We start from the raw sequence: 22596 nt of genomic DNA on the forward strand, positions 1-22596 counted from the left end.
ACCTCACTTGGATGTTAGTAACAAAGGAAAACAGCTGCGCAAAAGCAGTGGTGATTTAAGTCTCACCCCAGCTGCAATCTATATATTTATTGGTCACGACAGTGAATGCTGTGTGGTTTAGGATCTCATTATTTTATTTTGAGCTTATCATCTGGGGCATGCAAAAATTACGATAATGGTAAAATAATAAAATTAAGATAATAAATAATATAATAAGAATAAATAAACTTAATTCCCTGATAGAAGTAATGAATTGAATGCTTTGAATATGTCTCTGACTACAGGTCTACATATGCTTGTAGAGTTTGTCTTTTTCTGAATTTAAGTACAACCTTCAACCCAGAACCCTGTTAGGCAAAATACAATCTTTGCATTTCCAGCAAGGTAAGACAACAGTGGTTCAATGGAGAGGAGCATATGAAAAATTTGCAATAGAAAGAATCTGTGGGAAGAAACATCCGAAAGAAAAAAACTCAATTAATTGATTCTTTTTTTTTTTTTTATTCTGGTTCTTCAGTATAACTTGTAAAGGCAGAAAGCAATATATAAGCAGAGACACATTTAAAGAGACACCTATTCTCATATGCACACATACCGTTATGACTGTAGCAAGTAAAAGAAATATTTTCCGAGTTTTCCACAACTGTCACACAGAATTCCCTACGCAAAAAATATCATAGTATTTGGCCCAATTTAGCTCACTTGGTGCCCAGTTTCTTCATGGTCATAATAATAATAAAAAATTGGTTTAGGATAGTACATTCTTGCCTTGCAGAGGAAGCTGTCCATTTTTACACAAGTTTAAGCAGGAAAACAAAATCCTTTATTTCTAGAAAAGTTAAAATGCCAAGCATTTGCTATTTCAAGTTTTCTGGTGACTGATATTATTACAGTCTCTGTATCTACTTAATTCAATTTCACAATGAGATAAGAATATTATCTTAGAAGGAAAGATCTATTCAAGCATGTCCTTTTAAATATCTTTAAGAAAGACTCAATCATTTGTCCTAAATTCTTCAAGAACAAAATAAATTCCTAGTGGGAGCCCAAGAGCTCATTTAAGTTGATCTCTCAGTTAAAGAAAGGCAGCAGAAAGGATGAAATTACATTATTCTATCAGGGAAATAAATTATCAAATGTGCCAAAAGGTCATTACATTTCTAAGCTCTTTTAATGTATTTCTGATAGTTGGCTTACTGTGGGCTCACATCAACATTTTTACTAAGTGCTGCCAGAGATTTTGTCATGGTCTTCTTTCAAATTATTTACAATAATATTTAGCAGCTTTATAGAATTCTTCATTCTTATTCTACTTCACATTTCTTTCTGATTTTCCCTTATTGATACATCGTCTAATTAGACTGCAAGCTATTCAGGAAGAGCCTGCTTTTATCACCTTGCAAAGTGCTTTCCTGTACATGAGGAAGTAGAGGGGGAGCAATTTTGAACAAGAAGTACAATCTGAATTTCCATACCATCAAATGAAGGAGGGCAAAATTTAAATGCTTTCTGTATTTAGCAGTAATTTAATCACTAATTGAATGGCATTTCTGATTATTTTTATTGATTATCAAATTTGTGTTTCTTGTTGAAAAGGGAACATAAGCAACAGGAAAGCCAGAACAAGGTGCAGATCTCCAGCATCCATTAAGCCTTAATAATAATTGTTGAAGAGAATAAATATATTATTTATTATCTTTTTTTTTTTTCTTTTTAAAACCCAAAAGAGTAGCTCTTCCTTATTAAGTAATTTACCATAAAAGCAGGATGGATACCGGTAACACAAGTATTTCATTTTCCAGGGTAGACCAGCCAGTACCAAATACTTAGAAATAGCCATAAAGGTTGCCAGTGAAAAAACTACAAGACAAAAGAGAAACTGGAAATTCTGGAAAGAGAAGAACAAGCAAAAGATGACAAATAGGGAATGGTCCTGATGAACACTGAGGCTGTCCCAAAGTACACTGCATTTTCTCTGTCCACTCTTCAGGAAGACTGACAAAGAGAATGTTCCTTATAATTTTGGTAATGTTTATACAACAAGGACAGCAACGTACACTCAGCCACTTCTCATTGCTATGCTCTACACTTTGAAAATGGTGCAGAAACTATAACAGGCAACTTAAGTGTAGAAGGCCAAGCACTGTGTGCCAAAGCTGACAGGGTACTGTCAATCAGAGGGGCACATGCTGACTAAAATGCACCTAAGAATATTGGCTGTACGTATTGAAAGTTGAATCAAAATAAAACATATGTATTATTTAAAAGACACATTATGGAATGGATAAGGGCTTTTGAAGCATTAATGAAGACATGGCCAGAGATGACATGCAGTTCTCAAGGCACAGCAGAACTCCTGGACCTGGTACCAGTTGCATCTGTCCTGCTACATAAAATTGCAGTTGTGCCGTTTTAGGTAACTAATGGCAGATCATGGTAGAAGTGTATTTTAAAGATATTTATGTACTATATTCAAATTCATAATATTTATAATTATGCCATATTTATACAGTGAATGAAAATAGAATAACTCTAAAAGCCAAAATAAACACAACTTGTTATCAAATACTTCCTGTACGCTAACTGTGCCCTAAACCAGAAATGTTCAGGATTCACTGCTACAACAAAACCTCTTTAATTTACTAGACCAGCTATCTGAACAGCTCATACTATAAATCATGGCAATAGAATAATGCCAAATAAAATATTTCAATTTTCTTTAACATGTGTTTTGGTGTTTTAGAACTTCAGGGCTATAAAATAATTCAGAAGTGACAAAGTTGTGAGCCTTCCCTCTCCAGAAACCCATGAATCCCTTAAAACTACCAATATTTTGTTTGGTACCTTCAAAGACAGCTGATGTTTGTCAAGACTTCACCTATGACCAATAAAGGTGAAAACATCCAACACCTCTCTTTACACAACTTCCAAATGCAACAATTTGGGAAATGTTATCTGTAAAATTTAAAACTGTGAGACAAAATACAAGTGTTTCAGCCACTGCTATTTTTCATGTTTTTCCACATTAAAAAATTCTATTTATTAACATAGTTTCTCTCCTATTTGCCAAAGATAGGAAATTTAAGGAGACAGTAAAAGATACCAAGTAGTGGCCAATCCATGAACTGCACAATGTCCATCAGGAAAAACTTCACAAAAACACAGCCTAAAAATTTTCCTTGGTGGTAAGAATAAATACTCCAGTCTGTCTCTTGAAGCTTGGGAGCAGCTGTTAAGAGCTATATGTAATGACTAAATAAACAGTCACTGCAAAGTTTGGAATAAGTAACCTTTACTAAGCAGGACTCTTGCTGTTGTTTGCCTGTTGTTTTGAGAGTAATAAATAGCTGCTTACTCTCAGCTAAGGAAGAAACTGTTTTATAGCTGCTTTGAGAAACTATAGATGGTCACAGACAGTCTCATTCACGCTCAGACTGCAGGCTCATTCAGGAAGCAGTATCAGAAGCCGTATTTAAAGTACTGGCATTTCCTTTAATTGGAAGTTACTTCACAGCTGAAAATTCATATCTACCCACTGCCCTTCCCAAGGGCCCAAAGAAACCTGTTTGCTTATATATGAAATGGAAGAGCATCTCAGTTAGCATCCAAAATAAATCAACAACTAATGTAAACAAATACTTAGACGAAGCCATATTTCATGTAATACATTTATGCTGTGAAATCCTGGGCCATAGAAGCTCCAGGGAACACACATGAATGAAGTGGGTTATAAAGTAGCTTACTTCAGAAGCTGAACACTTCTAAAGATATCTGTCAGTATCTGACACTTGTCTTCATATTCTCCTCGGTTTCATTAAGAAAGCCAGTCCCTAACATCCACCAAGATCATTTCATTCTAATTTACTGAATTTCAAATACTAATCGTCAAAGTTCATATCTTGAAAACAATCTTGGTAAAAGGACTCTCACCAGGCAGCTCTTAACTAAAAAGAATAGACAAAAGAGACTACATTTACAGACTTGGAAATAAAGAGAGACATCTTAAGCTAACAGGAATTTTGTGTGTGTACATGTGTTACAAAAACAAAAGAGGCAGAAGAGGAAAACCACATTCAGTCAACCAAGCAAAACCAAATCCAGTCTCTAAAAGAAAGACTACAGGTCAAGCCTTGCACATCAAATCACAGTTGAACGGAGATACTCACTTATATAGTCATCATTTTGATGGGCCAAATTATGTTCTAAGGTATATGGCAACTAATTTAAATATCCAGGAAATGACACAAGCATTCAAAGGGATGTTAGTCGTATATTTTGAAATACCCAGGTTCAGAGTATTTGAATTGTCAGTTACTTACACTGAATTTCCATGATTCACTCATTCACCAACAAGAAGCTCAACAGAAAGGAACTCAAAACAGCACTTCGTATCTCCACACAAAAACATTATCAATTTCTTCCAAATGCAAAACACGGGTACACACTGATATATGTATCAAGCAATCATAAAACCCTACCTTCTTACTATAGACTGAACTGTTAAAGTAACGGAACAGCAAAAAATCCTATTTTTTAATGATTTGCTTTACAAAAAGAGGATGAAAACTCTAATATCCTTCAATGGGAAGGTATCTGCACATATATCATGAAAGCATATTGATGTAATATGGTTGCTTTTAAAGTACTTGAACAGGATTCATCACATGCTGCACAGAATTACAGTAATATATCTAAGGAGTTAGCCAAGTGATTTCTAAATGGTTAGTGATCATCCCTGAGAAAGGAAGGATGATTGGTGTGGTCCTAAAAGACTGCAGAATGGCAAATACAGTGCTCAAATTTAAAAACGGTATTTCAAAAAGAAAAGGCCAGTTGGCCTTTTCTTAGTCACACATAAAAACAGTGGAACAAATTAGTAAAGAGTAAACCTGGAAGTACTCAGAAGTCTGTTAGCAATTAAAAAACAAAGTAGGTATTACTGATTTGCCAAAGAGAAATCACAGCAAATGAATCGATTTTCCAACTTAAAGGCATGGCTGAGCTGATGTCTAGAATCAAAGCAGTATGTTCCAATACTTCAACCCAGTTAAATCTTTTAACACTGTCTTCAATTAGAGTTTCATAACCTTGGAGAAAATGTGGAACACATTAAATTATTAAAGATGAGTACACCACTGCTGGGAAAATACCTTATACCCTAAAAATCGTACTCGCATAGTCTTCAAAACTTTTTGCCAAATTAGTAGAACATACGAAGCACGTGTCTGGGCCCTGAGTGTACCACCAGGCTCTGCAAGCTCTTCCCCCCCACCTAGGGTTTTACTTGCCTGTGTTGAGGGTCAGCTCTGACACAGCGTTGCTGCCTCACTGGGGTCCCCATCGCGCCCCATGGCTTGGGAGCTGCATTTACACTCAGGCCCTTTCCTCGGTTCCTTCCCAACCTACACTGCGGCGATGCTGTGCCTGGCCCTGTACCTTGCTGATCCCAGCCTGGACCTGCTGACTCGACTTCCCAGCTTGACCTCAGACCTGCCTCGTCACCACGGACCTGTCTGGCAGCCACTGGGCACTTGGCTGACCATGGCTGCTGTCCCCAGACTTGCTCTTCTTGCTTGGATACTACGGGACTGTGAACCTTGTCATTAAGGACACTGTCCCTGCCTCCATTCCCCTGTGGAGCAGCCCACTCTTGCTATTCCCTGACAGCAGGTCCTGCTGGCAATCTGTACTATATAACATTTTCAATACCAACTGGGAAGCTGGCATAGAGAGCACTGTTTATGAAATAGGATAAATAGATCTTATTTCATTTATGAAACAGATGAATTTTGATTTATGAATAGATGAAAACTTTTGGGAGAAGCTGGATTCATCCAGCAAACATCTACAGAGGTTTCAAGTACAACATCTTTGTAAACTCCAGCTGTTAACAAGGACTCTAAATAGATGGGACTGTATATAACTGTACACTGTAATTTTAATATATGCACATTAATAACAATTAGCATTTTGTATTCCTTGCCATGTAGGTTAGACCATTAGTGTTTTGTGTCAGACTTTTTCAAAAGGCTATTACAAAAAATAAAGAGAAACATCTGCTAGAAAATTATTGTATCCTTGCTAAGGGAAAACTAAACTAAAGGGAGATTACTTTCTGAGGGAAAAACCAACCTGGTAGCTTGGGAAGTATCACTTTCCTGAACACTTCAAACATACAGGAATAATAACAAAAGTTCTCTTTTTTTTTTTTTTTTCTTCAGAGCTAACTGGCAAAGTGTATAATTCTGTTCAAGTCACCTAACAGTTCCAGTAATAGTTTAAGATGGTTCTGAAGAACCAAGACTTTCAAACATACCCAAATGGAGAATATCCACCCATACCTCACCTTGGGGAGCCTATAAACTGTTAGAAGGTGTCACAAAACAGCAACAACCAACTAAAAGAACACAACAGCCCTCATGATCTCACCAATAAAGTCTCAATCAACAAAGATACTAGCCAAAGAATAAAGCAAATCTGTATCTCTTTTAGAGAAAACTAGTATTTTCCTATCAATAAATAAGATTTAGATAATACTTACGTGTAGACCTTTTCTCTACCACTGAAGATTTTAAAAGAGAGGTTTGACACATAGCCAAGAAGGATAATCAAAGCCATTAACTTAAGTTTTTAATGGTAATGATGTTACATATAAATATCAATGTTTTGACTTTTTCCTCTGATAGCAATCTAAAAAAACATTTAAGGCATTTACATTTTCCACAGATATGTGCCCATAAAACCCATAGACACTAACGGGTCAAATACCTCAGTAATACAAATGAATGCAATTTCAACGAAGCAAAACAGAGATTTAATGTCATTATTAAATAATGAGTTTGTTCCATGCATTGTAAAAGATGTTTAACTCACCTGATTGCCAACTAAAAGAAGATGTTCTCCCAGCAGAAAGTCCTTTAGCATATCTTCCATTACCATCATGTGCTAGAGAAATAAAACCACAATTTTCACCTGTTTTTATACTTTCAAGTTCATGCATTCACTACCGATAGTAGTACAACAGTAACTTTACTTTCAGGATTTGGGGCCAAAATTTTTTGAACTTTATACTTATAGCTATTTATTTTATAGCAAGAGTCTCTCAGTCAATAATAGCAGAGGCAATCTATCCAGTGACTAAAACAATGAAACAAAAATACTAACTCTCCTTATATATTTCCTCTGCTCCAACTGATTGTGGGTGTCTGATTTCCCTAAATATCACAGAATCATAGAATGGTTTGGGCTGGAAGGGACCTTAAAGATCACCTAGTTCCATCCCCCCTGCCATGGGCAGGGACACCTTCCACTAGACCAGGTTGCTCAAAGCCCCATCCAACCTGGCCTCGAACACTTCCAGGGATGGGGCAACCACAGCTTCTCTGGGCAACCTGTTCCAGTGCCTCACCACCCTCATAGTGAAGAATTTCTTCCTTATATCTATAGTCAGTTTAAAGCCATTACCCTTTGTCCTATCACTACATGCCCTTGTAAAAAGTCCCTCTCCAGCTTTCTTGTAGGCCCCCTTCAGGTACCGAAAGGCTGCTATAATATTTAATTCTCTGTAATCACTCCTAATGCATTTCCTTTTAGCCTAGTTGAATGCTTGTCACCCAAAGTGTAAGAACTTTCATTAATATATGTATGACAATTTTCCAGCAATTGTACTGGAAGCAAAATGTATTCTGGTAGAACTTTACAGAAACCAAAGAGAGGGAATAAAAGGCAGCTGACATGAATATGTAAAATATACACATTTATTTTATTAAAGATTAAACACCAGGTCTAGCTTAATGACAAATACACTTTTCTATTCTAATCAAACTTTATTTTCAGGGAAAACAAAGACAGGAAAATGCAAGCTCAAGTCTAAAGTGTTTATTATGTGTCTTACAACTTCTAAGTTAGACTGCCTAATTGAAGCCAAAGTGCTTGAGATGTATTTTACATATATCCAATATCATAAAAGGTAACACACACTATACATCATTTAACCTTACCATGCTCCTCACAAATAATTTGTTTAAAAGGATTGAAAAGATTTAACAATAATGTGGCAATGCAGACTACTTTACTCGCAATAAAGTTGTGTATGTTTCTCCACTGTATCTAGTAAAAATAGGTCATCTGTAAGTAGGTCAGAGAACCTACTTAGAGAAATGAATGCTTGCCTTCAGATAAACATATATATTTTTTTCACATTATCATCTCATCTCTAGTACTTGATTAAAAAAAAAAAAATCAGTACCTTGCCTGTAATTTCTGAGCATAGGAATGCTCAGTTTTTAACTGTGTGAAAGATGTTTTAGGCTCTCCAGAACTGCGGCTGGGGGTGGGGGAAGAAACTCTTGTAAACACAGCTTAATACCACAAAATCCTAACCAGGCATGTCAAAAGACTACTGAATACTCAATACACAATTTAAGGAGAGGACTTCAAGGCAAATTACTACATTTTCTGGCATGTGTATACACTGGAAATTTATAACTGATGAGAATAACTTTGACCAGATACAGCATAAATTCTAGGAAGTCAGTTTTACCACACACACTGATTACATTTTTTATTTTATTGCTAAGGCATGAATAATTCCTTCTGATTACTTCTTTTTTTTATCCTAAATTGCACAAATATGTCTACATTATAGTTCCCCTGCAGAACAGCTTTCCCACAATGTATTGATACTTCTTTTTTATTTTTTCCACCAGAATGTAAATTAGCATTGTATTAGGATGCATCTAGACATTTCAGATTAATTATTTACACAATGGACTTGTAAGTAGACACATCAATATCGTATCAACTTTATCAATCCATGTTCCCCAAAGCCTGGCCTGAACGTGGCATTTGGCATATCACCTAAAAATTATTTCCATCCCTGTACCAGTTGTTGTGGACCAACAGCAATATTCCACAGCAATGTCAAATTCCACTGGAACATGAAACGTTTCAAGACCAAACACACAGAGGCAAAAACTGTGTATTTCATTGCACTTTGCAGCACTGCAAAGGGTTGAGGATTTTTTTTTTTCTCTGTTTGGGCTTATTTCTGTAGTTTTTAGATAATGGAGAGGAAGTATTGCACTAGACTCATAAACCAAATTTGTTCTCCAGCAGGTTTTGCTAAACAATCATTACAGCACTTAAATAACTGAACTACAACTAGCAATACAGAAAATAAGAGTAGAATTCATTTAGAAATGGAAACAGCTATCCTGACTGCTATTTGGTTGTTGTTTCCTTCAGCATTCAGAGAGCATAGCTACCAGGGACAGATAGAGAGCAGTTCGTTCTCTGCAGCATTTTTAACAGACATTACCTAAATAAAACAGATGCACAATATCTGAATTCAGGTTGTGTACAGTTTTCTGAAGCTATAAGCAAGAAGATGGAAAAAGCAATGCAGACAGAAGTCCTAGCAAGACTCAGGATTTCATTTCCAACAGACCCAAATGAAGTACTTTACCGAAATGGCAACACACAGAACAAAATCTCACATGAAATGTTAGTGGGGAAGATGAACAAGACTGTCACCTGTTCCCTTTGCACAGCCTGTCATCACCTTCAGTAGGTGATACCCATGTAGCATAGTCTTTCTGTGGAGAAACTGCAAGCGAGGGAGGAAAAAGGAATAGGAAAGGAAAAGTATGCAAACCCACACCAGGCTCCTAAAAGAAAAATATTTCACAAGATCACGCTATCAGCGTTGCCTTTCAGAGGCAAAAATTCTAAAGGTAACTCAGAGGGTAATTCTCTTGCTAAGGATACCCTTGTCTGACAGTTCTGAGGCTTCCACGCTAGATGGAGAAGAAAGCTGCAGTACACCTACAAAAGGCATGGGGGAAACAAAAAACAAAAAAAACCCACTGTCACCAAGCCCTTCCCTTTTATTGTGTTCACTAATTACTCTTACTCTTCACTACTATGAACTAAGTAACACTAATAACACTAGTGACTCATTAATAAGCTAAACTAATTAAAATAAATAATTAATAACCAATTAACTAATAACTAATTACTCTTTGCCTTGCTTTTCAAACATGCAGTGTTAGTTCTAATAAAAAGCAGGTACAACTTCACGCGACAAGCCTGTAAAACATGGTCTCAGGATGGAACTGATAATCCAGCCCTAAGAGTGGATCAATCCAGCAGCAGAAAAAAAAAAAAAAATCTCACTCAACACAACATCTGATCAAATCATTCTAAATAAAATTCAGTTTCAGTTTCAACAGGATTGTTGCAATCGCTTCACAAAGGGATGGTGAAGACATATCTGAAATGAGCATCAAATCCTAAAGAAACTACTTCAGAAATATACCCTTAAAATTTAGTTAGTACATTATTTAATATATACTTGCACGCACATTAGTACAATTTTAACAAACTTTTTGTACCTCAGAAGCCAGAGATTCGTACTTACTTGTGCATTTTCATAAAACAAAACATCAGGCACTTTCATTTTCTCGGTTGAGTTATAAATTGGCATCGTCACAGACCCTATCTTCAGAATCCCATTGTTTATTTCACCTAGACATTTTTCAGGAAACAAGCAAATACATTACTTACAGCATCCTCTGAGCAGACATGCAATCAATCCCCAACACTTGCAAGTGACAATTTACAAATTTTAACAAGGCTGTGGGTTGCCGTAAATGATTTCTATCTAAAGAAAGAGAATGTTGGAAAGAGTACCCGTTAAAGAGAATTCAAATTCATGATCATGCAACTTCTTCTTAAAATTGCAAAGCAGTCTGTTACAATAAATGATGAATAGGTGATCTTATGGGAAAAGTACCATAAGAAACGCTAGAAGTTGTGACCGCTGCCTTGGTTTAATGTCATACTCTCATTTTATTATTGGAATATAACTAATATCATTAGGCTACATTTCCTCAACCCCCAAGTTTTCTCACTCTCATTCTCTCTGTTCTCTTTTCCTGTCCCACTGGGGAGCAGGTTGCAGAGGGGAGTGAGTGAGCAGCTCTGTGGGTGCTCGGCTCAGAGCTGGGGCCAACCCACCACAACAGTATAGAGTCACTGTTGATTCTCCCTTCCAGCATCGCATTTTTGCTCAAATGGGTTAATGCCAGAACATGGATACATTTAACATTTTGGTGAAAACTGGCTAAATTTGCACTCGTTGAAATAATCTTCAACTACAGCTCTGAGAGGAAGAGTACATTTGAAAAATTTCTTAGATTGAAAGAACCATAAATTCTGTCCTTAGGAAAATACCAACTAAGTTGAAACCATAATACTGTGCAATAAAAACAGTAATAATTTTTTGCCACTAATTTCGTAATCTGGCATAGTCTAAAACTGAAAATAGCCTAATTTCTAGACAGATATTTTTAGTTGTTCACCTATTATTCTATATGGTTCTGTCTTTATGGCATGAACAGAGAAACATAAAGAAAATTCAAGGGATGTGTCCAGATAAAAAAAAAAGAATGGTAAGCAGGTAGCATCACACAACTGGCAAGAGTTTAAATTATTTTATATATATAGTTTTTATATATATAAAAATGCAAATATAGATATAATAATACATGGATGGCTGCATATGTATATGTGCATGTATATGTATATACACATACATATGGCTGCACATATATATTATACTGTATATAACAGATATATTAATATATCTGTATTTACATATATATTTTCATATACACACACACACACATAAATAAATAAAATCTATAAAAACAGAATTCCTAGTAATTAAAACCAAAGATGTGTTCACTACTGCAAAGATCTAACAGTAAAAATACAGAAGTCAAATACATCACAAAACTGAGAACAAATATACAGAAGAATGACAGCAGAGATAACACTGGTGAAGTAGAGTAAAGGAAAAGTTTAGTGAATGGAAAATGGCAAATTGCTCAAAGTGTGCTGCCTGACAGAAGATATTAAAAGATATACAGCTAGCATGAAGCCCAGGGGTCATGCAGGAATGAGAAAGCAGAAGTGAGAAAAACAGCAGAAACAAAAATATATGCATAGCGCTCAAGGCTACTGCAGACGAGTACAAGTTGGATGAGGTAAAGAAACAAAGACCTGCTCGATAAAGGTGATATGTAACAACTACAGCAATTTAAAAAGAATAAAAAGAAGGGAAACTAAAAAAGAAGTGCATGCCAGAATGAAAGCAAAACATAACCCAAGACTTTTACAAAAGTCTCAATAAGAAAAAGGTTGATTTTAACAGTGGAGAGAAAGAAGCGATGGTAAAAAGCAGAATGGAGAAATACTAAGATCAAACCAAGGCTGTAACTGTACAGAAGAGTAGTTATTAGTGACGGCAGAGAAAAAAAAAGGCAGTCCAAGAAAGCCTGACGCCATGGATCTTATAGACTAGGAAATACTTAAACATGATGGAGAACAAAATTCCATGAGCTGGGAATACAGCAGACAATACAAAAGTATCAACATACCGAGAGCAGCACATTCTGACAGAACATAGTTAAAGGGATATAACTGGAGCAAACTACATTTAATTTTCAGGATAATTAATACACCTTTATATGCTCAACCATCTGAGTAACATTCATGAAAAGCAGGACAAAAGATGGCAGAAGCTTACATGTGTAATCCTTTTCCTCTAGTTTCTTCATGTCTTCTTGACTTGTCTCAATACGAGAATCCTGCAGATTTTTATGTAAAGCTGATCTGGCAAGGTTTGGTAAAAACCTAAATGAAGAAAAATAATAGGGAGGTTGTATTTTAAGGATTTTTTAATGAAGTTTTCAGTATTTTCTGTAATCTAAAATCAGTATGAAGCTTTACTTGGACCTCAAACCCTGAACGTCTATTCCTTTCACACTCAGTCTTCAACGCTTCACCTATCCCTAAGGAAAGAAACTGAGCTTCTTCCATAGGCAATGAATTACATTTGTGGCTACGTGCTCATTTTAAAAGGCTTCAGTGTTATCGAATATTGCAACAGGGTTGTCATGTAGGATGGATTAGGACTGGAAGTATGTAATGTCTTCATTTCACTGCCAGTAAGAGCTACAACAGAAACAGTGTTTTTTCAGAAATACCTTTTCTCTTGTCTCAGTTCACTTGGGCTCCAGGTTCCAAAGAGAAAGAGTAAGTTCTGAGATGTTCAGAACTAGGCCCTTTCAGTTTTCCAAACTTTTTGATAATTACAATTTGCTTTCTTTTGGAAAAAACAAAACAAAACAGCACAACAAAAAAACTAGGATGTTCATAACTTTTCTAGATACAGCTTTTAGAACTGAAACCAAGCCTCCACTAAACATCTAGTCATACTAGACATTAATATAACTCCGCTTTGAGTGTTTTGAGACAGTGAAGTAATACTGATAATGGTGACCTAATTTATATAATGTGATGAAACATCTTCATAAAGATGAGAAGAGAGTACAAAGTCTTTTCTACTCACCTCTTAGGTTTGAGAATACCACAGAAATACTTCTAAAGAAATGACAGACTTTAAGGAGCAAGACAGCAATTGTATTATCTACTAAAATGCATTAAAATCTATCTCGCATGTTAGCAACTGACCAAGAAGCTCTTAAACTTCCACCAAAACTAGCACTTCTACCTGGAAAGGCAGGCTTTATTAACAGCATAGTAAAGGCTTTCATCTGGATGTTGTGACAGTCGACGACAAATTCTCAATAGTTGTCGAGTAGATAAAGACGAAGCCAGTGATTGTGCCTGTCAAAAAATACAAGGTAGTTTAATTATTTGATCTCTGGGACTGGATCTCAGGGATTTAAACTGAACAAGTCAGGAGAAAAAATTAATCCAAAAGAAATTATTTCAACTTTTCTCCTAATTCATAGGTGCTTTCTGCCTCCTACAGCAGCTTGTGCTTTTTAATCTGCAAGCTTGTAATTCTGTATTTGTTGCAGCAATTCACTGCCATGGAAATCATGATGTCATCAAAAGATCAGCCTTACGATTTCACTTGATAAGCAACAGGAAGAAAAATGTGCTGATAACTGAATTTTATTTGCTATATAAACCTACCACTAAACAATATTAACAATAACAAGGAAGTTAGCCACTGTATAAGGATCAGTGTCCTAAAAACTCATCTGCTCTTCACAAACTGAATATGAGCTCCACATGTAACGCTCTGGCAAAAGGGTCTGGCAGGATTCTTGGACTTATAAACAAGACAACACTGGGCAGCAGTAAGGAGATTGTATCACCTCTGCACACGCCTTCTGGGCGGGCTGTTACTGGAACACTGTGTCCTTTTCTGTTGTCCACATGTTAAAATAAATGCTAAAAACTGGACGTGATTCAGCAAAGAGTTACAAAAATGATTCAATGCCTGGGAAGGCAGACCTCAAACAAATACAGCAAAATTTAACAAACAAACAAACAAAAACCCAAAACAAGTGACCACGTATTTAAAGAGAGATATAAAGACTGAGAAAGAAATCGTTCTATAATTATATCTACCGGATGAAGGTATCTAATACAAACAGGTTCCTTATTTTAGCAGGAAACACACAACAATGACTGTGATCTGATAAGTCACGCCATGCTTTGCCTGGGTCAAGTGAAATATTTTAACCAGGTAATTTCAAAGCATTTTGTTTTGGTTCATATAAATGATTTCTTATTACAATTATCTTAATATATTATTATTATATTATTACAATTATCTTAATATATTATGCTGTTTCAATTGGAAAAAAATCCTGAAATTTGCCATCGAGGGAAAAAAAATACAAAAAAGCAGCACTCCATGAATTTCAGAGCCTTTTTTTCACCCCTGAATAATTTTTAAGCATGAGAAATGTCTTATCACCAATCCTTTCCCATGGAAAATTGCAGTTTTGACAAACAGGCATTAATATAAAAAAAAAAAAAAAATCAGTTCTATGAAATTGTACAAAAATTTTGCCGAGTGCTGAGAAAGCAAAGGATAATACTTTTTAGCATAGCTCTGAGCAATGAGCATGAATGATTTAGATTGGGCTAACTGCAAAGATTACTATTCCTGCTCCTCCTGCTTTCCTTGACGGAAGACTGTGAAGCATCTTCTGAACCATCATAGTTTACCACCCAGTATTATGGACACTGTGATGTAAATGATGGCATTTCAAGTGTTATTTCAAGACCCACTTAGCCATGTGTGAAGCACGGCCAAGGGAGAGGGGTGAGTGCTGTATCCTTCATATCCCTGCTCACTAGCTAGAACCCTCGCTGCCTTTGGAGATTATCTTCTCTTTCCAAAAGTATCTTAAACAGCTGAAACGTTCCCAAGTAGAGTAAGTTTTGGCAGGTAAGCAACCCTCCTAAGTCACAACCTACGGGACTGCACTGATGGAGAATGGCAGTCGGGCATAGTAACTGAGGTTGTGTATTTCATACATTGTGCCACCTTGGTAAATCCAATCTCTTAAGGTCACGGGCATTTTAAAGTCTAGACAATATATAGCATCAGATCCTGCACTGAAATAAATAAGCATGGAGCACAGGACCACAGAGGAAAAGTGGTATCACATCTTCTGAATATTTGCAACTTGCAGTTAAAGTTTTGGGAACAAAATTTCCTCTTTTCTCTGACCTGTTGTTTTGGGTTTTTTTCTATTTTATATTAAACAACTGTCAACTCAAAATTGGGTTAGTGACAGTCTTTGTAACATATATCTATGAGGCATCTAATTCAACAGGATCTTGATTGTGGTCTCTAGATTCTATTGTAAATTAAGCAAACAATTACAATGACGGAGACAACGCCCACAGGCTGATTAGTCTACAGGTATTCTTCTATTGTTAACAAAATCACTTTAAACAATGGTTAATATTTCAGGATAACCTCTGGCAGAGGCTTACTTACTTAGGCAACTCTATAAATAGCGTGACATACCTAAGGCACACATTTCAGCTCTCCACACAGGTGTGCTATTCCCAACATATCTCATGTCACTGCTGATCTATGAGAACCCTCTCTCGATCCATACTGTGACTCATTTCTCATCCAACATCATATACTTCATTTAGATATTTCTCAATACTATAGACATCCACATATTTCGAAAGGATTTTTGCAATGCTCTGTTCAGGCATGGTATGTCTCCAAGTATGTCAAAACCAATACATTTATACATTAGGCGTAGGAAGCTAAATAGATAATAACAACAACACTGTCCCAAAGGTGTACCTTAAAGTCAATCATTTTACTTACTTTTTTTAAGCTCAGAAGAGCATAACAGCCTCTCTCAGCTTCTTAAATAGTAATACTCTAAAAGCTATTACCCATGTTAAAATCATGAAAACTAAAGAGAACAGATTACATTTGCATACCAGTTAAACTGCTGGATTCCACTAAAAATGTTTTACATTTTAGTTACATTAAAACATTCAGTGCTTTAGTTGCCATAGCAATAATTTCTTTTTCTTTTCACCATGATTTGACTGTATCTTTTTAAAGAATTTTGTGGTTACTATGTCAGCAGAACTTACTTTCCTTGACAAGACTGCTTTAATAGAATAGCCTGTAGCACTAATGCAGCCAGGAGTTCTGGAGCTTTTTCCCTTTTCTGAGTCTTTGCTGTTGCCCATTGGCATTTTATAATGGCTAGGTAGCTCCCATTGTCCAAAAAGCCCCAATAATTTCAGCTATCAAAGTTCCAATGACTAAAGCGAAGTAATCAAAAAGTATTTGGACACGCATGATTATATCCGTACCTGTTCAAAAGGCACCTCAAGCATGTTTCACTGTGAGCCATGTATCTAAACCCACTGACAACATGTGTACTGTTCTGCCTGACTTCTCTGGGATTTGGGCAATTTCCTAAAAGCTTTACTTATGCAGATTCTAAAAATATAAATCATAAATCAAAAAAGTTCACAGTATGCGGTGCAGTAATTGCCAGCAATAATTTTCTGGGGCTGGTTTTCCAATCAGGCGGCCTTTGAAATAACACTACAGCTTAGCATGCTTCACCCAGCCTTTGTTAAAACAAACAGTCACAGTCAGAGAAAGTAAATTAAAAAAAGAGAAAAAAAAAAAAAAAAAGGCTCACCGTGGCATCATTTGTCTCCCGAAGCTTATGTGTTAATGACAACAACCGCTCCACAGCAACACTAGGTACATTTGGAATCTGCTTGGAAGAAAAACAGTATTAATCTTACTGCAAAACATGCAAGTTCCATATACAGCTACACACAGGTGTGATGAGCATACAGTTGCTGCAGTTGCTTTCTGTCAACCAAAAAGGAATACAGTTTTGACAAAGAGCATTTTTTCTATTACAGCATCATTTAATACCACAATAAGAATGCTAATTTATATCAATACCATTAAAAGATACGCGGATATGCTGTTTTGATCAGCTTTGAAAATGAAGACTCATTTATGCCACACTGAAATAGCAAAATATTTATGTAGTAAATAATCATGTTCAGTAAGCAATAGTCAATAAGTACCGAAAATATTGAACGTACTTACCATTTCTTTAATAACTTCCATTTCTTCACTCTTGCTTAAAGATCGAACATTATGAAAAAGAAACAGAGTCAGAAACTCTGGACCCAGCCATTGTTGGGTACTGCTTCCAATGACAGGAGGTTCTGCTAAGACCACTATTCTGAAAGAAGGATGGATAGGAAAGATAGACCTGCAAAAAGAGAGTTTAAAAATGCATTACCTGGCTTAAGCAGTGAATATAAAATTCAATTTTTACAATAGATTAAAAAAAAATATTGTTCTGAATCATATCACAGTCTATTCAGATAATTTGCAATGCAACTTTATTTTTAAAAAAAGACAAAGACTGCATAATATGACTTGCAATTTTATAAATTTACAATTTTTTTATGCTCAGAAGGGTACCCAAGTCTCCTCATCTGCAACAGGACCTGCATGCCTCAATATGAACAAATACCAGCAACTAAGCTACAGTCTACTGTATTGTATGTCTGAAATGGACATCTCACTCATCTGATAGACTTTTACAAGTGCTTCACCTAAAGCAGGATCTCACAGGCAAATCAGGGAGAGAACAAGATCTACTGGAGCTGCAGTAATGAGTAACTTCTTTTACTCCACTAGACTGACAGAAAGAATGACACACTAGAGATTGGCCTAGATACCACGAAGAGCTGGATTCAGTAACAGTCTAGGAACATTCCCCTTACTGATGCTCTTTGTGGCCCTTGGAAAATCACCTAGACTCTTGGGACTTACAAGAACTTAAGAAATGCCCTGCTGGGTCCTTCAATCTACCCATCTCGCTACACGTTCTGTCTCTGATTATGATAGCTGGACATACTCCTTGGGGAAAGCACATAAGCCTAGCCACTATCAGTAGTCTGTCCCCCTCATACTCTCCCAGCACCCACAATCATATCTTCAAAGACACTGGAGCGTAGATGCCTATTTGCTTTAATGTCTGTTTACTCACAAATTTGCCTAATCCCTTTCTGAACTACTTCATCCTATCTGCCTCCACAACTTCCTCTGGCAACACATGCACTGTTCGTGGTTGTAAAAGGTACTTTTAAATTTATTATTATTTTTTAAATATTTATGGAACTGACCTGCTAGCTTCGGTCAATGTTCCCTAGTTCACACTGCAGGATTTGGTGACCAACGGTCTCTTAGACACCTGCCTATTTGATTCCACTGAAGACAATGGGAGCTTACTGTGATCAACACAAACTTAAATATATAACTTTTAGATGCATGTGTTAGGGCAGTAGAAGACCGCTGCCTCAGTTTTTGGTGTCTTTGCCTTCTTCACATCTTTTGTCTCCCTTATCTATGTAATATTATCACCTCTTCGGACTGGGAATTCATTGGTACTCATCAATCAGCACAATTGCACGATCTCTAGAAGCAGCAGAAATAATAGAGAGCAACACGTCAGATACAAAACCCAGTCAAATTGTGCAAGGAGGGGCTGTTTTCAACAATTATTTTCACAGTACTCTTATTAAAACAGGAGATGTTAATTTGGATAAAACCAGTGAAATTTAATTGGACAACTTATATTGCTAGATACGCCTGTTATCGTGTCATTTTCCATATAAATTACTACATTTGCAATCAGAACACTTGGATGCAAGTATTCCTCCTCGTTAAACTGAGGGGGGAAACAATGACATAAGCAAGAAAATCTGAAGACAGACTAGGACCATTAAAGATAAATTAACAAATCTACCGCATAGTTGGCTCATCTGTTTGCCACAACAATAAACCTGTGATACAACAGAGCAATTATAGCAAACAGTCTCTTCTGTCAAAGCAAACACAGGGGGTGGCATGAGTTATTCTCAGCTGAAAGTCATAAGCCTAGAAGCTACTCCCTGATTGATAAAAATAGAAATAGATGTCTGAAAACATCACATGAAAGAGGAACCAATGGGAATGTCACTGTCACTAAGCATAAAAGAAGGTCAGGGAACATGAGCCAACCTTATTATAGAAGAAAACATTTCCTACATAGGATAAATGCATATACTTCCAGGCTCACTCCTCCCCCCCATTACTAAGAAGAAAAACAACCCTGCTCCAGACATCCACCAAATTTGAAGGACCAATTCTGGTCCTTCTGCAATACCATAAGAGAACACAAGAAGCGGTCAGCTTTCCCTAGTAAAAGGAACACATTTCTCTTGTACCATCTCCAGGTCACTGCCTAACTCAAAGGGCATGGTGCGAACAGCCAGGGAGGGCACGGGGAAAAGTGGGAGGAGAGGAGATGCAAAGTCAGGGCAAGCTAACTTGGTGTATCAGTTAAACTCACTGACGTACTCTCTAGACTTGGATGTATCACAACATCACTGCTGTAGGTTTCCAGTTTGTAAACATGAATAAAACTATTTGGCTACTTCAAAAGCCTATTGTTTGGACTTATGTTTGCAATGTTGAAAATGTCAAGCTAAGTGTATTATTAAAACAAATGCCACAAATGACTCAATCCTGCAACGCTCTGAAAGTTTCCAGCTTCCATCAGCGCAACTGAAGAGCTTCAGAGTTGTTCCATCGTATCACAGATCAAGTCTCTAAAGGAATATAATATGGAGCTCCTACATGGAGCTATATTTTAGAAAAAAGAAATCCTTGACATCTTGTGTTCTTTGCAGATAAAGGCCAAGTAAGTGTATCTTGTTAAAAACTTGGCATCTTTTAAATTAATAAGCCTGAAACACAGCGGGAGGATTTGGTGTTAGTTGATTAATACAAAGAGTCTCTATCCTTCTCTCTATTAAATGTTTACTGACAACACAGGTAGCAGAGTACTCCGCTAATAATATGCATGTCCTTCTTTTGACATCTGTGTTTAATTCCAACCAAGGATTACTGCCACTGCTCTCAAGAGGAAGATCAAGATGCAGTCTGTTCAGTGTGATTTTAGGGAAAGATTTTCTTGTTGTTGACACATGGTTCTAAGCAACTGAAGCTTCTCCATAAAAAAAAAAAAAAATGCAGAATGGCATTCCTAATGCCACCTTGCAAAACCAAACAATGTTTGGTCGTCTCTTCCTGTAACATGATTTAATAAATCTCATTTTTGATCAAATTTTACGAGTTGGGAATTGTTATAATACTAGGACCACAATGACCTATTGTTGTTTTCTTGCTGTTTTTCTTAAATTTCACCAGTCTAAAATTAACAGATTACTTTATCTGAAAATTCACTAAACTGGGAAAAAAAAACCACAACAAAAAATGAGGTAAAAGCTAGAAAATGTAACCAATTAAAAACTTCTATTGCTTGCTAAATTCACTCCCTGTCACATTTTATATTTGTCTCATCTACTGTGTGTTCCCTTTCAACCTAATCGCATGGAAAATAATCCACTGTCTGCAGGGCTTTAAAACCACCCATGCATTATGAGTGACTTCTTTTAGCTTTTGAACAGTCCTATTAGATACCTACTTCTAGATTTTCCTATAATAGCTGCCTTTCTGCTCACCACACCAAGGAGTTATCATCTCTGTGTGTGTGTGTGTGTGTGTGTGCATGTGTTGTGGGGAGGGGGGAATATCCACCCAAACAGGTTAAAATACTCCATCATAAGACAAACCAACACTTCACTGCTTGTCTTGTAAAGGCTGCGTGCTGCCTTTACTGTATCTGTCTCAGTGAAGTAATGGATGACTACAGAAGAAATTCTGTGCAGAAATCTTGGATATGCACGGTTCTTGAATGCACTTTCTCTTAATCTCTGAACCTGTTCAGGAAAGTGAATCATACAATCGTTAAATGAATAAGGAATCGGCAGCTATAATTTCCGTCTGTGTAAAAGATCTTTAAGGACCATCTGTCACTTTCTCAAGGGCAGCTTTTTTTTATTTTTCCTTCTCCTCAAACTCATAAACAAAAATACTTAAGTTTCCTCAAATGAGTGAATGTCATCTTACTGTGACTGTTTGCTAACTTAACTCCATAGCCAAACTGGCACAAGAAAGAATAGAGGAAAAAGTACTCTGTGCCCACTGCTAGTTACCGTATAGCTTACAGGCTTTCAGCAGGCCAGGGAGTATCCCAAAATCTCACAAGGGCAAACGTACTGCTTGCACTTGTCAGTCCTGACAGAGCTATTGCACCCATCAGTCTGAAGCCCTTCTTGGAAAAATGCTAGTAGACACAACAGATGTAGAAATGTAATGAAATAATAGTGAACATGTAACTCAATTACAATAATTAACATCATTTAAAATAAGAATATATTTTATTAGCTCTTACAAAGGTAATAAAACTTCTAAATGAAGTTGTCCAAAAATATAATTTATGAATGTTTTAACCTGCAAAACTTGAAAACAATCTGAAAACAACGCTTTCCTCTTTGTCCAGCACTGCAAAGAACACTGCCATGGTTTAAGTATGTTCACTTTCCCTGCTGTAATACCATTTACATTCGTATACAGAGGCATGTGATTTCTTTAGACCATAGTGTGATCTGAAATACCATCTCTTTATTTAAAAAAAACCAAAACCCTCTTGACTTATCAGGGTTGGAAATTAAGTGATGGATTGTGCAGTATTCTCCTTTCTATTCTGCTACATATATGATTATTATTACTATCGAAGCACTAAAAATTAAAGATACTAAAACTGTGAAAAAATAGTTTTGTTTTGTTTTTTTTTACTATCAAATATTTTCATATAGGAGCATAAAGCCTAGCACAAAATGTGTCTTCCTTGTCTGAAGAAGGGATCCCCTAAAACTTCTCCATTAATATCTCAAATTTTTCTCTTCTTAGAAATGGGAAAAAATCTTTAGGTGCATCAAATCCTTTTACAAACACTGACTAAAAAAACGTTTACAGAAGTTTTGGCTCATCGGTTAGGAATAGTACTCCTTTTCTCTAAAATAGATTTAAATGGAAATTCTGTTGTAAAATTCCATTCACAAAGTACTGAGTCCAAGTAGTCTACTAAAAAGCATTATCAGTTGTTCCTTACCATTATGAAAGACATATTTGTATTTATGTAACTTAGAACAGCATTTGGCTACCTCATTTAGTGAGTCTTAAATTAAGGAAACAGAGGGTAACAGTGAATTATTTTGTATTTATAAATGTTTAGAAGTAGCACAGAAGACAGAAACTGCAAACTATACTACAAATAGTCACTACAATCA

The 22596-nt window shown here is 36.3% G+C and overlaps 1 protein-coding gene across 1 annotated transcript in view; it reads right to left on the minus strand.

The window, feature by feature from the left end:
• VWA8 (von Willebrand factor A domain containing 8) overlaps window positions 1-22596 on the minus strand; it is a 199800-nt gene that overhangs the window by 112582 nt on the left and 64622 nt on the right. Inside the window, exons 15-20 of the mRNA XM_087759030.1 lie at window positions 17453-17621; window positions 17028-17105; window positions 13580-13695; window positions 12593-12699; window positions 10421-10527; window positions 6874-6945 (exon numbers count right to left, since the gene is read on the minus strand). Coding sequence (XP_087615156.1) covers window positions 6874-6945; window positions 10421-10527; window positions 12593-12699; window positions 13580-13695; window positions 17028-17105; window positions 17453-17621 — 649 coding nt within the window. The remainder of the gene's footprint in view (window positions 1-6873; window positions 6946-10420; window positions 10528-12592; window positions 12700-13579; window positions 13696-17027; window positions 17106-17452; window positions 17622-22596) is intronic.

The sequence above is a fragment of the Nipponia nippon genome, unplaced genomic scaffold, assembly GCF_047370975.1.
Source record: "Nipponia nippon isolate SJK-2023a ecotype South Korea unplaced genomic scaffold, ASM4737097v1 scaffold_2, whole genome shotgun sequence".
Classification (NCBI taxonomy): Eukaryota; Metazoa; Chordata; class Aves; order Pelecaniformes; family Threskiornithidae; genus Nipponia; species Nipponia nippon.